Genomic DNA, 12130 nt, shown 5'->3' with positions numbered 1-12130 from the left:
ACCTTTTACCAGTGCACAATTCTAGCCAAAGCAAGAAAATGTTTCTTTCCCCAAAAAGCCTCCAGAGACAAATAAAGCTTGTAAGAAAGAAAGATTTTTGGTCTGGGCCTGCAATGAATGAGCAAGGACAGAGGCTTTAAACCAAAGAGGGTAGGTTTAGATTGGACATAAGGAAGAAATTTTTTTATGATGAGGCTGGAACAGGCTGTCCAGACCATGAGTCTTCAAGGTGAAGCTGGACAGAGCTTTGAGCAACCTGCCAGCAGCTTTCCAGTTCCTGAAGTGAGCCTACAAGAAATATGGAGAGGAACTTTTTAGAAGGGGTCCTAGCTGTACCTCTGAGGTGCAATTCTCCCTGTAGAAGTCAAGGGAAAGCATGAAAGATGTAATGGACAGGCCACTGGCATTTTCTTCCAAGTGAGAGCACACAATGGTAAAGATTTCCAGGTTCACTGATCATAAACTCACCTCACTATGGCTAGGAGGAACAAGGGCATTTGGTTTTAAGAACATGCAGTGTTTACATGACCATGTACTTTGCCAGTCCATTTATTTAATGATTATTCCCCTTTTGAAACTCAAAAGCAAAATAAAACCCTTTGCTTTGCTTAGGCAAGGAGAAACTGAATAGAACAATGAAGTCCACTTCATTGTGGACTATAAGTCCACCTGCAAGCTGGTAGATCACAAGACACAAGCTTTTAGAATGAGCTCCTATAAGATCTTGAAACTTCTGCAACCCTTCCAGAAACAATCTTGCATGGGAAGAATAAAGATAAGAGACCAGTCCAGAACAGTTTCTCAAGTGGGCCTGTGGTAGATCTGCCACCTCTCAAGAGTCAACTCACTCAACAGGCCCACACTGCTTTCTGTAGTGAACACAAGTATCACAGTCTGGTTGTTCAAGTAATAACAAGTACTCGAGGCTGAAAAAGGTGTTCACCAAAGTAATTCAGCATGCAAAACTCTTGAGCAGTCACCAGATGTCACCAGGTCTCAGGAGACTCGTAGGGAAGCAGCAGGCCAAGTGACAAAAACAGAAGAGAATGATTGTATCATACATCCACAGCTTTAGGTCCAAAGTAAGGCCAGAAAAAGCAACTCAGTCACCAAGACAACTTAAAGGGTGCACATTGAGGAGCTGAAGGACCTGGACTGATCATCTAAGGCAGTGCTCTCCAACCTTTGCATCTCAGCCACAGGGCTGCTGCTCTCTGTTCTTTCTCACTTCCCACCTTAAGCTCTGGACTCTAATAGCCTCACAGGAACACCAGCTCTGGAAGTGATCACCAATCTCACTTCCCAAAACTTCCTTCCACAGGTCTTGTGCAACCCAGGTGTGCTCATGAGCTTGGGTGGAAGTGAAACTCTTTGTCATCACACTCTTACACACACACAACAACTTTCATGCCAGATGTTGTAGCATCTTCTAAATTTTTTTCTCTCATATTAAAACTTCCTGATTTCTTTTAGGGATTTGGATTCCAGCATTTACATTTCAAGCTGTCACTAGCAGGACCCTGGTTCTGTCTTACATACAAAGCAGGACAAAGCATGTTCTGCTTTTTTTCATGGCCTCTCTATCTTTTTGTCCCTTCTGCAGGAAACAGCAGTCAGTGCCATGCACATCCAGAACACACTCATAAAATAAAGTGTCCAATAAAATGTTAAATGTATGGCCCAGTAGGCTATAATAATGTCTACAAGTTTTAGTCACGTTTCAGTACCCTCATGCAGTAGGCATACACAAACAAACAAAAAGTAAATACTTTCTGCCCAAAAAGTGGTGGTGTGATGCTACCTCTGGTAGATTACCTCTAGTGATGCCTTCTCAGATACTCTGCATTTTCCTCAAAAAGAGATAGCTAGAAGCCAGGCCACAAAACACACAGGCCAGGTTTTTTGTTAAACTGCAGGCTCAACAACTATGATTGAAATCTTCACCACTTTCCTTTGAACAGAAGAAACAAAGAATGAGTGCAAGGGATGAAAGCAAAAAAAAAAAAAAAAAAAAAGAGTGGGAGGAAAAAAAACAAAGAAAAGTCTCAGCCCATCTACCCCACCACAAAAAACAAGAATAAAACCTGCTCTGTGTTGAAAACTCCCACAAGGTACCTTGATTTCAAGCAGCTGAATGCACACACAGGTGGCTATGATTCTGAGAGTAACACACAATCTGTTTTTAAAAAACTAGAGCAAAACAGGATTATATATAATGTCATCTATTATATATTAGAACATAACACAGCATCTCTCATCAACCAGTGGTACAGGGCAAGCTGGTATGCTTGGAGCTGTTTTGTCTCCACAATAGATGTTTCCACTGCAGAGAACATTACCAGCACACCTCTAAACCAGTTCACCCACTGTTTAGAAGGTTGGGATTAATTATGGCATAACAAAAGAGAGTAAGGTTTAAAATAAGAGGGGAAGTGAAAAACAGGGACAGAAATATGAACTTCAGTAGAAACCTCAGGATACATAAATGCCATTAGGTACAAAAAAGAAGGCATTTAAAAACAGAGGAAGAACAATGACTTACCTTTCAAAAGGGGCTGGAAAGTTGGAATTTCCTGCAGTTTTATGACATCTGGATCATTGCTGACATTCCGTGAGGACTGTGTTCCTGGGGCTACGACCACAATGTCGTCCATTTTTGCTCGTTGCTTGGCTGGCAACGGAGATGCTGGATATTGGATGGAGAGGGAATAACCAACTTTACAAGCAGATTACACCAGAACCCAACCCTACGCGAATATTGCTCTATTTAACATTGCACAGGCACGCTTTTTATAGCGTATCGCCGAGATCACTGAAGGGCTCTAAGCTCCTTTCCCTCTCCCCACGGGGGAACAGCTGATTCCGAACACCTGCACCACGGACGGCCCCGCCAGCTCCGCACGGCGCCCGGGGCGCTGCCCATCCCCGGCTCGGCTCCCCCGGCCCGGGCGGTGCCCCCGCGCCGTCACAGGAAGGGCCGGGCCGCGCTGCCGCTGCCTCCCGCAGCAACAGCCCTTCCCTTCTGCAAGCCCTTCCCTTCTCCACAGCCGCCGTCCCTCCCAAGGAAACAGCCGTGCTCTTCTCCACAGCCACAGTGCCGGCACAGCCCTCACTCCCCGCCAGGCACCGACCTGCGGCGCCGGGCTCGCCCGGGCGGCTCTCGGCCTCGGCGCTCTGCTCCGCGCCCATGGCGCTGCCTCCGTCCCCCGCCCGCCGCAGCGCGGGGGCCGCCGCCGCCGCCCACGGGGTTCCGGCTGCGCCGGGTCAGGCGGCTCCGCCCGGCGGGCGGGGCCCCGCTCGGGGCCGGGGCTGCTCGGCTCTGCTCGGCTCTGCCCGGCTCTGCGCCGCCAGAACCGGCGGCCCGGGGCTTCGGGGGGCGGCAGAGCAGTGCTGGTCTCTGAGGCATGGGAGGATGCTCCTCCTCCCTGCTCGGCCCTAGTGAGGACAATATTTGTAGTGCTGTGTCCCCTTCTGTGCTCCTCGGTGTTGCCGGACAAGTTATATTTCTTTAAAAAGGAGCCTGTGACCGAATATCCTGAGTTTGGAGGGATCCACACGGTTTATCGAGTCCAGCCTCTGGCCCTGCACAATCAACAATCCCTGCCCAGACACCCCAACAATCCCACCCTGTGCATCCCTGAGAGCGGTGTCCAAACGCTCCCGTAGCTCTGGCAGCCTTGGGGCCGTGACCATTCCCTGGGGAGCCTTGGCAGTGCCCGACACCCTCTGGGGGAAGAACCTTTCCCTGATCTCCAGCCTGACCCTCCCCTGACCCAGCTCCAGCCGTTCCCTGGCTCCTGTCCCTGGTCCCAAAGAGCAGAGCTCAGGGCCTGCCCCTCCTCTCCCCTCAGCAGAAGCCATGTCTGCCCTCAGCCTCCAAATGCCCTCAGCTGCTCCTCACACGGCTTCCCCTCAAGGCCCTTCACCATCCTCATGCCCTCCTTTGGACACTCTCTAATAGTTTAATATCTTTCCGATATTGTGGCACCCAAAACTTCACACAATATTCGAGCTGAGGCTGCCCCAGCCTGAAGCAGAGCAGGAAAATCCCTCCCTGGCCTGGCCAGGGATGCTCAGTATTTGTGCTGAAATCAGCTCCAATTGGGAAAAGGTAATTCTGGTAGGGGGGATCTCCAACCACTGATCACAGGCCACTGACCCAAGAAACTCCTTGACCCAAAAGAAGGGAAAAACTGAGAATGTGGACTAATTAACATGAAAAGCGAGTGAGTCATTAACTAATAGAAGACAGAATACTAATCAATAAGAGAACTACATTACCAGTAACCAAGGAATACTAATTCCTTTATTTACCAAAATGTATAAATAGTCAAAAGTTTTGATAACTGATTAATATGTTTGGTGAGGCAATACCCATGTACCTGTGTGCTGAATAAAGTAATGTCAGCTTTCTAACCTAATAAACTGGGTGAGTGTGGTATTCTCAGGTGAGAGAGCTCATTTCCCAGTTTGTGGTGAGGAGAGGGTCTAGCAGAGGCCACAAGGATGTTGTGGGTCTGGAGCACCTCTCCTATAAGAAGAGTGCCATGGAGTGGCAGCTTGAGATAAGCTCTGCCCTAGCTCAGATTTTGGCAACTGTTTAAATGTAAGGACTCACTCTGGCCTGCAAGTTCTAGTGATGGCAGATCAGGTCTGTTTATAAAAATTATAAGAAAAAAAATTTATAAGAATTATTTACTGAGCAGACAAGTGATAAACCGCCAAAATATCTTAATCAGAATTGCTTACTACACAGTATAAAACTAAAACAGCTAGGGGTAGATTACAGCATAACATAAAACAGTGCACGATATCAAGGTGCCTCGATTAAAGGTAGCAAAAGAAATAATATTAGGAGTGATATGTAACTTCCCCACCAGGAAGAGCAGAAATTTGCCACAGTGGCTGGACTGGGGCAGTCATGTTATCCCCAGTATCTCTTCTGCCCTGCTTATATTATAGATGACATCAACCCTTCTCATTTCCCCGTGGTCATCTATGCCTGTCTGACCCCAGCAGTCTCTGTGCATATTCTCACATTCACCATCCCAACAGTTCAGGTGAAAAACCAGTTTCAGCAGCTGTTCTGACCACCTCAGCCAGACCCTTAGCCTTATTTTTCAGCTTCTTTCTGATGGGACTCTTCCACCACTTCTACTTTAAGCAAAGGCAGGTAGAAGCTGCAACTTTGTTTAATACATAGCAGGGGTAATACCTGTGCTTGCCTTTACTATTCATTCTCCTGTTTATTCACTGGGTGATGCACTTAGCAGGCAACACCTTAATGTTCAGATTCTCTTGGTACTTTTTCTTTTAGCAGTGAAAATAATGTCACCAGTTTACATAGAAAGGAATATTTTCTTAAACAAGTACAGCTGAAAATTTTAGGAGAAACCATCCCACCAAGACTGTGAGAATCACAAACAAACATTTATTAATTGCCCCAAGATGGCCATGTGATGCAAAATAAGATGGTGGGCTCAGTCTCTTACAACACTCATGTCCAAATAAAAGCCAAAACCCAGCAGTACTGACAAAGGGGACTGACTGGGCATGAAAAACAAGACAGCCACCCATGCCTTGGCATCTAACCATTACCATACATAAACTAACCTGCCCTTTGGGATCTCTTCAGGTAATGCACATGTCTGAAAAGAAAATGGTCTCTTTCCTGAAAAAGAAGGAATCTGTCTTATAATCCTTTTATTCTTTCCACTTCTTTGGTCTACTTTTACTTCTAAACACTACCCCAAAATAGTAAGGAAAAAAAACTAAAAAGAGGAAATGAAAATTTTCCGAGCAAAACCATGACTTAAGCAAGCAATTGCACTGAGACAGCTGACAGAAGAATGGCCAAGACACCAGTCAGGGTTCCAGTAGACAGGCTTTCTTGTTCATTTTTTTTCCCGTTCCACAAACACCTTGTGCTTGCTTATGATTTGAACAGGATTACTCAGGTAGCAAGGAGTCCACACAGAAATACGTCCACGTCCGTTTAGTCCAGGATATGCATATTAATCTCTTTCATTACAGCTCCCAAAACCAGTTCTCAGGTGGAGGAAAAGTCTGACTGTGGGTAAAGCCGTTTCAGCCTGACCACCAAGAGCTTCTCTAGGTGGTTTTGCCTTGTGTCTGATGCTCAGGAAGGACCCTCGGTGCCGGCGAGTGGTTGCAGCCCCGCTGGGCAGGCAGGAGGAGGAGGGCGGAAGGAAGGCAGGAGAAGGTCAGGCAGGAGGAAGAGAGCAGGAGGGGGGAAGCAAGGGAAAAGGCAGGAGAAAAGGCAGGAATGGGACAGAAGAATGATGGGCAGCAAGAAGGAAGCAAGAGAGGAGGAGGGCAGGCTGGAAGGCAGGAGAAAGGCAGATAGGTAGGTAAGCAGGAATTCCAGGTGAGAAGGAAGCAAGAGAGGAGGGGGCAGGCTGGAGGACAGACAGGCTGGAAGGCAGAAGGAAGGCAGGTAAGCAGGAATTCCAGGTGAGAAGGAAGCAAGAGAGGAAGAGGGCAGGCTGGAAGGCAGGAGGAAGGTAGAAGGAAGGCAGGTAGGCAGGTAAGCAGGAATTCCAGGTGAGAAGGAAGCAAGAGAGGAGGAGAGCAGGCTGGAAGGCAGAAGGAAGGCAGGTAGGTAGATGGGTAAGCAGGAATTCCAGGAGGAGGAGGGCAGGCAGGAGAAGAAGGGCACCAGGCGTCCCGGGCCCGCCTCCCCCGGCCCCTCCTCCCGGACGTGCCGGGACAGCCGCCGTTCCCCCGAGCCGGGCCAGGCTCCGCCGCTGCCTTCCCGACCCCGCGCTGCGGGCAGGGGTAGCCCGGAGGTGCCCCAGGAACGCGTTCCCGCCCCGGGATCAGCGGAGCCCTCTCGGTGCCAATCCCGGAGGAGCCCCCGGGGACCGGCCCGTGTCACCATGTCCCGCGGGGGCAGCCGCTGGCCGGTTCGCCTGCTGGTGATCGCCTGCCTGATGGCCGGGCCGGCGCTGAGCCAGGAGTGCTCGGCGGAGAAGATGGAGAATTCCATCATCGATACATACCTGTCCCTGCCCCGCGGCGTCCGGGGCGCGGAGCCGCTGCGCGTCCCCGGCGCGGGTGCGTGTGTCCGCGCCTGCTGCTCGGGGCACAGGCTCGCAGGTAACCTCGGCCTCCTTCTCCGCCACCGCCTGGCAGGATAATTCTGGAGTTTGGGCTCGCGGGATGGTCAGCTGCCGGTGTTCTCCCTATTCAGCACGGAATTTACCCTCTCATTCAGGCTGCGCTTAGTTCCAGCTTGCAGCTGCTACCTTCTTTTGCCAGTGGATGTTAGAACTTAACGCAAGCCTTTCCTTAAAGTGTTCAGGAAAATAGTTGTATCACAGAAACAGCGTTAGTTTTAGGCGTCAAAACCTCCCAGATCCCCAACCCCGAAGGTGCATAAGCTGTGTTTAGTAGATGCATTAAAAGTAGCTGACGTTTTGCACTGTATTTAATTTTAGCCAAAAATGAGAATGCTCACCCTCCTCTGAGAGAGCTGGTTTGATTCAAGCTCTTGGAGCAGTAGGAGGCAGAGAAGCAAGTAGAAATGGCAGTGGTGAAGGTGACTCCCTGAACCAGCAACTAGCCAAGCGATTCCTGGGATGTGATAAGGAAAAATGTCTAAATAATTTTTTTTCCCAAGAGTATATCGAGGAGGTTTTCAGATTTATCAGGATTTGTAAGCGATCAATTGTTGTATAAAGTGGTGCCAGTGTGGTATGTGTGAGGGGAGGATGAGAGCTTAGACTCATAATTTCCCCAACTTTATTTGTACAGGAAAAGGAAGGTGTGACCTTTCATATTTTGGCCCTGGGCCATTCTTCTGCAGTCCTTGGCGGTTTTTTCCGGTAGGAATGTTATGTGTTAGTAGTTTTCCTCTTACTCACATGAGCAAAAGTTAACAAACTAGATCTCATTACCATGCTGCTATAAAAGTTTCTACTGCTGAAACAGGTATTTACTTTGTTTTGCAGGAGACAAGAAGTGTAATTTGATTATTTTTTATGCTGCAAGAACAAGTACACATCCAAACTGCTACTTGTTTTACTGTCCTAGCACTGAGGCTTGTCCAATGAAACCTGCAACAGGACTTGTGACCTACAAGATAACTACAGGTAAATCATAGTGAGAGCCATCAGCCCCCACACCACACTGCAAAATTACTTTTGCACCTGTGAACTTTCAGTAGTGACCAGGAACTGTTTGGGGGGGTCATATTTTTAGTAAAGTGTTCTAAGCCAAGCTTTATGATTTAAAAATATTGCTCTTTTTTGTTGTGGAGGACGGATGGGCAGGTGTGTGGTGAGCTGCTTTGTGGGCCCAGATTCCAGCTTGGATTAATGTCCCAACCCTTATAATATTCCTTCACGTTAGATTCAGAAATTCTCATAATTTGTCCTTGCTTAAAACAAAAAGAAGCTGCTTCCATCTAGATATAGTCAGGAAGGAAAATTTCCTGTACATAATACTGAGAAATATCACAAAAACCAATGAAAATACCACGCCCTTGTAGCCAGCTGTGTATTTAAAGGACCCATGCTACACTGATGAATAATTTGCAATAATAATAAATAATCATTATTTTCTGCATTCAGTTAGGGAACCTGAAGTGCAAAAACAAATTTTCTAAAGTCAGAGCTTTATGGCATGTGGGCTGCACACTCAGGAATTTCTTGCTCTCTGGCCTGTGCTGTTTTTTTTAACAGCAAGGCCTACTTGTTGATTGACATTGACTTGCACCAGACCTGTTTGAACAGCTCAGATAAGAAACTGATAATTGGAATGTCCTGCCAAGGTGGTTTCTGTATGGCTGCTTGAGAGACCAAACTTTTGCTGAAAAAGAGAACTTTTCCAAGAGGAACTATGCAAGGAGCAACAGTATGATATACAGAAAGATTCCTCACGTAATGTTACCAAGTATTTTTGTGCAAGCACAGTCTCACAGGAATCGTGCAAAAGCAATGTGCAACAAATGAACTGCATTTCTGTAAAATTATTACTCAAATTACATTTCCCTCCAGCTCTTTGTCCCCTAGAAGAACTTCGGGATTTCAAACAAAGAAACAAGAAATGCAATCATGCTTGTGCTTTTGTTCGGCATGTAATGCAATGCTGAGTGAACAACGTGATTGCGTTTAACACTTCTTTGTAATGCAATGCTGAGTGAACAACGTGATTGCATTTAACACTTATTTTTCTTTTTGGAGACTTGATCTTCTGTGAACGTTTAATTGCAGAAAGATTATGCTAGTTTGTTTAATGTTCCTGGTAAGTTTTCAAAGGTAGCACCTGAGCAGTGTCGGTAGCAACAAATGTATCAAACTTTGTTCTTTCATATAAGAATCTGTATGTGGTTACACTGAAAACCAAGCTGAAAGGGGGAAAGATACTTTATTTATTTCAATTCCAGTGCATTTAACAAACCTTTTTGTTTCAATATTAAAAAGAGATGAGTGAGAGTCAGAACTACGTGAGAGCACGTTCCCCTTTAAATATTCTGTGCAGCAGCTGAATGGTTATCATGAATATATTATATATATTTCTATATTTTTATAAATATAGAATTATAAAAATTATAAAATTATATATATAATATGAATTGACAATTACTCAGCCAAATACCTTCTATAATACCTGTGAATACCTACCTAAGTACCTGAGGTAAATACTGTAGAAAAAATACTGTAAAATCAGGTAGCTTTTAGGATTATTATTTGTATGGTGTTTCTGCACAGAACATTGTTATGTGAGTAGGCTTGAGGCTGACAGCTTTTATAACATAGAATTTAAATGCCACTGTGCATATTTTAAAGAAAGGAAGTTTCATTAGTCATTATCTCTTAGAGCCCCCTTACATAAATGTTTCTAAGAAATACAAATAGAGTATGCCTACATTACTCAAAAGGAGATTTAATAATTAAATACAAGTATTTCTGTTTCCAGAAGATAAATCCATCAAAACTGAGAACTTTTCTTCAAATGAGCATTCTTTGCCTTCGGATGCTGGAACCTTTATTTCTCACAGTCAGGACATCCATCAGAATTACACTGCCAGTTTGGAGCAGTCTGTCTTTCATCAGGCATCTGAACTCCTGAACCACATAGGCAAGCATTTGGACAACATGGAACTTCATACAGTTGCTCCTGAATCTCAAAGACCAAAAGAATCTGAGGGCTTAGACCCCATCTCAAGGCAGCAGGTTATTAAAGTGCCACCAAGCACTCCTTCTGCTGCTCCAGTTGGAAACCCCACTGCTTCCATCCTCACCACTGCTTGGGGAGGTGTCCCTGAAACCAGCAGTGCTTCTCTTGCTGCTCTGCCAACAGGCACAGCCCAGCTGGAGTCCCTTCCAACCTCTCTGCATCCTGGTGCTGCCAAACCAACCACAGCTGCCTCTTCACCTGCTGCAGCCACTGCAGCTAAACCTGCTGTCCCTGCCACCAGCATCACTGCTACTCATGTCCCTCTTTCCAAGCCCACAAATTCTGCTTCTCCTTCTGCAACCATGCAGGTGACCACAAATTCTGGATCTGCTACTGCCCTGTCAGGGCTAAGGACTCCAGCCATGGCTCCTGAGCCAACAGTTGTCACTTCCAGTGATACCAGCTATGTGACCCTCCTCTCTTTTCCAGGTTTCATTCTGTCCAGCGATTCCCCCACATCTTCCCAAAATGACCTTCAGGGTTATGAGCCATCTGACTCTGAGAGCTCCCTGTCAGAAGGTGTTCTGAGAGGGAAAGCTGTCTTTCAGCTGGGGGAAAAGAGCAGCCTTGTAGCAGCTTTGTTTTTTGGGGTGATGTTCTTGTTGCTAGTTATTGTGCTGACAGGGAAGAAAATCCATGAATCTCTTCAGAAGAGGCATTACACCAGGCTGGATTATTTGATCAATGGAATTTATGCTGATGTCTGACTGGGAGAGGGAAAAAAATTTTGGGGGGCATCTCTCACTTTGAGAGGAGAACTCTGAAATGGAACAGTAGATATTGAAATCTCAGAAGAGGATGGATTCCTTTTTTGGGCTCTAATGGGAAAGCAGGAGACAGGAGATGGGTTTGGTGGTGAGAAGGAATGCTCTGTCTGTGCTGAACTATAATGTCTGTCATTTTTGATTTATTCCTAAATCCTGAGAGTAAACATCTAAATCCAAGTTAAGCTAAGAAGGTCTTATATTTAAGGAGAAAAAGCATTTCATGAGCTTAATCTGTACTGTGACAAGATTAGTGAAATTGAAGTACACCTAATAAATTGAGTACCTGTGCAGCACATGGGTGTTTTCAGTGCTATTTGCACCAAATACTGGTGCAATCCTATTGACCCTATTTGCAGCTTTAAAGGAATACTTAGTAATAGAGCTTTGCATCCAAATGGTTTTAGGTACAAACAGGAAAAAATTATATTATATATGACATAATTTAATTTTTCTTATCAAAATATAGTTGACAGTTATATACATATCTCTAAAGTTCTTCTGCATACATCACAGGTATCCTTAAAACTACATACTGCAAATGTGAGTGCTCTCAAAGCACACCCTCTTCACTTCCAGCATCCCCTTCATGTGGCTGGTAATAAGCATGGCTGCTTAGTAACAGTTATCTTGATATTCGAGATTTTTTCCAACCTAAACAACTCTATGGTTTTATTTTTTCCTGACCCTTCAGCAGGGAGAGTAAGTGGGAGCATCTACTGCCACACAGCTTCCAGTTCATGTTATTTAAATTTCCCTTCATGTGCATTCAGTCTAAACCTGGTTTTAGAATGAAAGGCTGGATTTCAAAGTGTTCATGTCAGGTGGCATGATCAACAGCAAATGTCACAGCAGAGAAGGAAGGGTGCCTCACAAATGCAAGGAAACAATTCTATTACAAATATGAAATTTGACTCACATCCAAGAGATTCTTAGATCTGTCGAGTTGAGTGTGGTGGGAAGCAGGTGTGATCCAAAAAATGGCCTCAAGGCAAGTTTTCTGAAAGCTCTAAATAACTAAATGCAGAAAATTCTCTGAAAATTCCGTTATTCAGAGATCAAAGAAAAGTCAGTGTTCCTTGTGTCAAGAACTTGAATTCTTACTATATGGCGGCTGCAAATTGCTTTATATATATAAAAACAGCTGGTCTGCTACATTGTTT

The 12130-nt window shown here is 45.5% G+C and overlaps 2 protein-coding genes across 2 annotated transcripts in view; one reads left to right on the top strand and one right to left on the bottom strand.

Moving 5' to 3' along the window:
- Nucleotides 1-3220, bottom strand: part of BORCS5 (BLOC-1 related complex subunit 5) — a 60955-nt gene extending 57735 nt beyond the window's left edge. The window contains exons 1-2 of the mRNA XM_066550279.1: nucleotides 3132-3220; nucleotides 2543-2686 (exon numbers count right to left, since the gene is read on the bottom strand). Coding sequence (XP_066406376.1) covers nucleotides 2543-2686; nucleotides 3132-3189 — 202 coding nt within the window. The 5' untranslated portion in view covers nucleotides 3190-3220. The remainder of the gene's footprint in view (nucleotides 1-2542; nucleotides 2687-3131) is intronic.
- A 3667-nt stretch (nucleotides 3221-6887) lies between these two features.
- Nucleotides 6888-10910, top strand: MANSC1 (MANSC domain containing 1). The gene is made up of 3 exons (XM_066550559.1): nucleotides 6888-7119; nucleotides 7974-8114; nucleotides 9928-10910. Exons 1-3 carry the CDS (start codon nucleotides 6900-6902, stop codon nucleotides 10908-10910), a joined length of 1344 nt encoding a protein of 447 aa, XP_066406656.1. The 5' UTR covers nucleotides 6888-6899.
- The last annotated feature ends 1220 nt before the right edge of the window (nucleotides 10911-12130 follow it).

This window comes from Molothrus aeneus, chromosome 5, assembly GCF_037042795.1.
Source record: "Molothrus aeneus isolate 106 chromosome 5, BPBGC_Maene_1.0, whole genome shotgun sequence".
Classification (NCBI taxonomy): domain Eukaryota; kingdom Metazoa; phylum Chordata; class Aves; order Passeriformes; family Icteridae; genus Molothrus; species Molothrus aeneus.
This window is presented reverse-complemented; position numbering and strand designations above follow the sequence as displayed.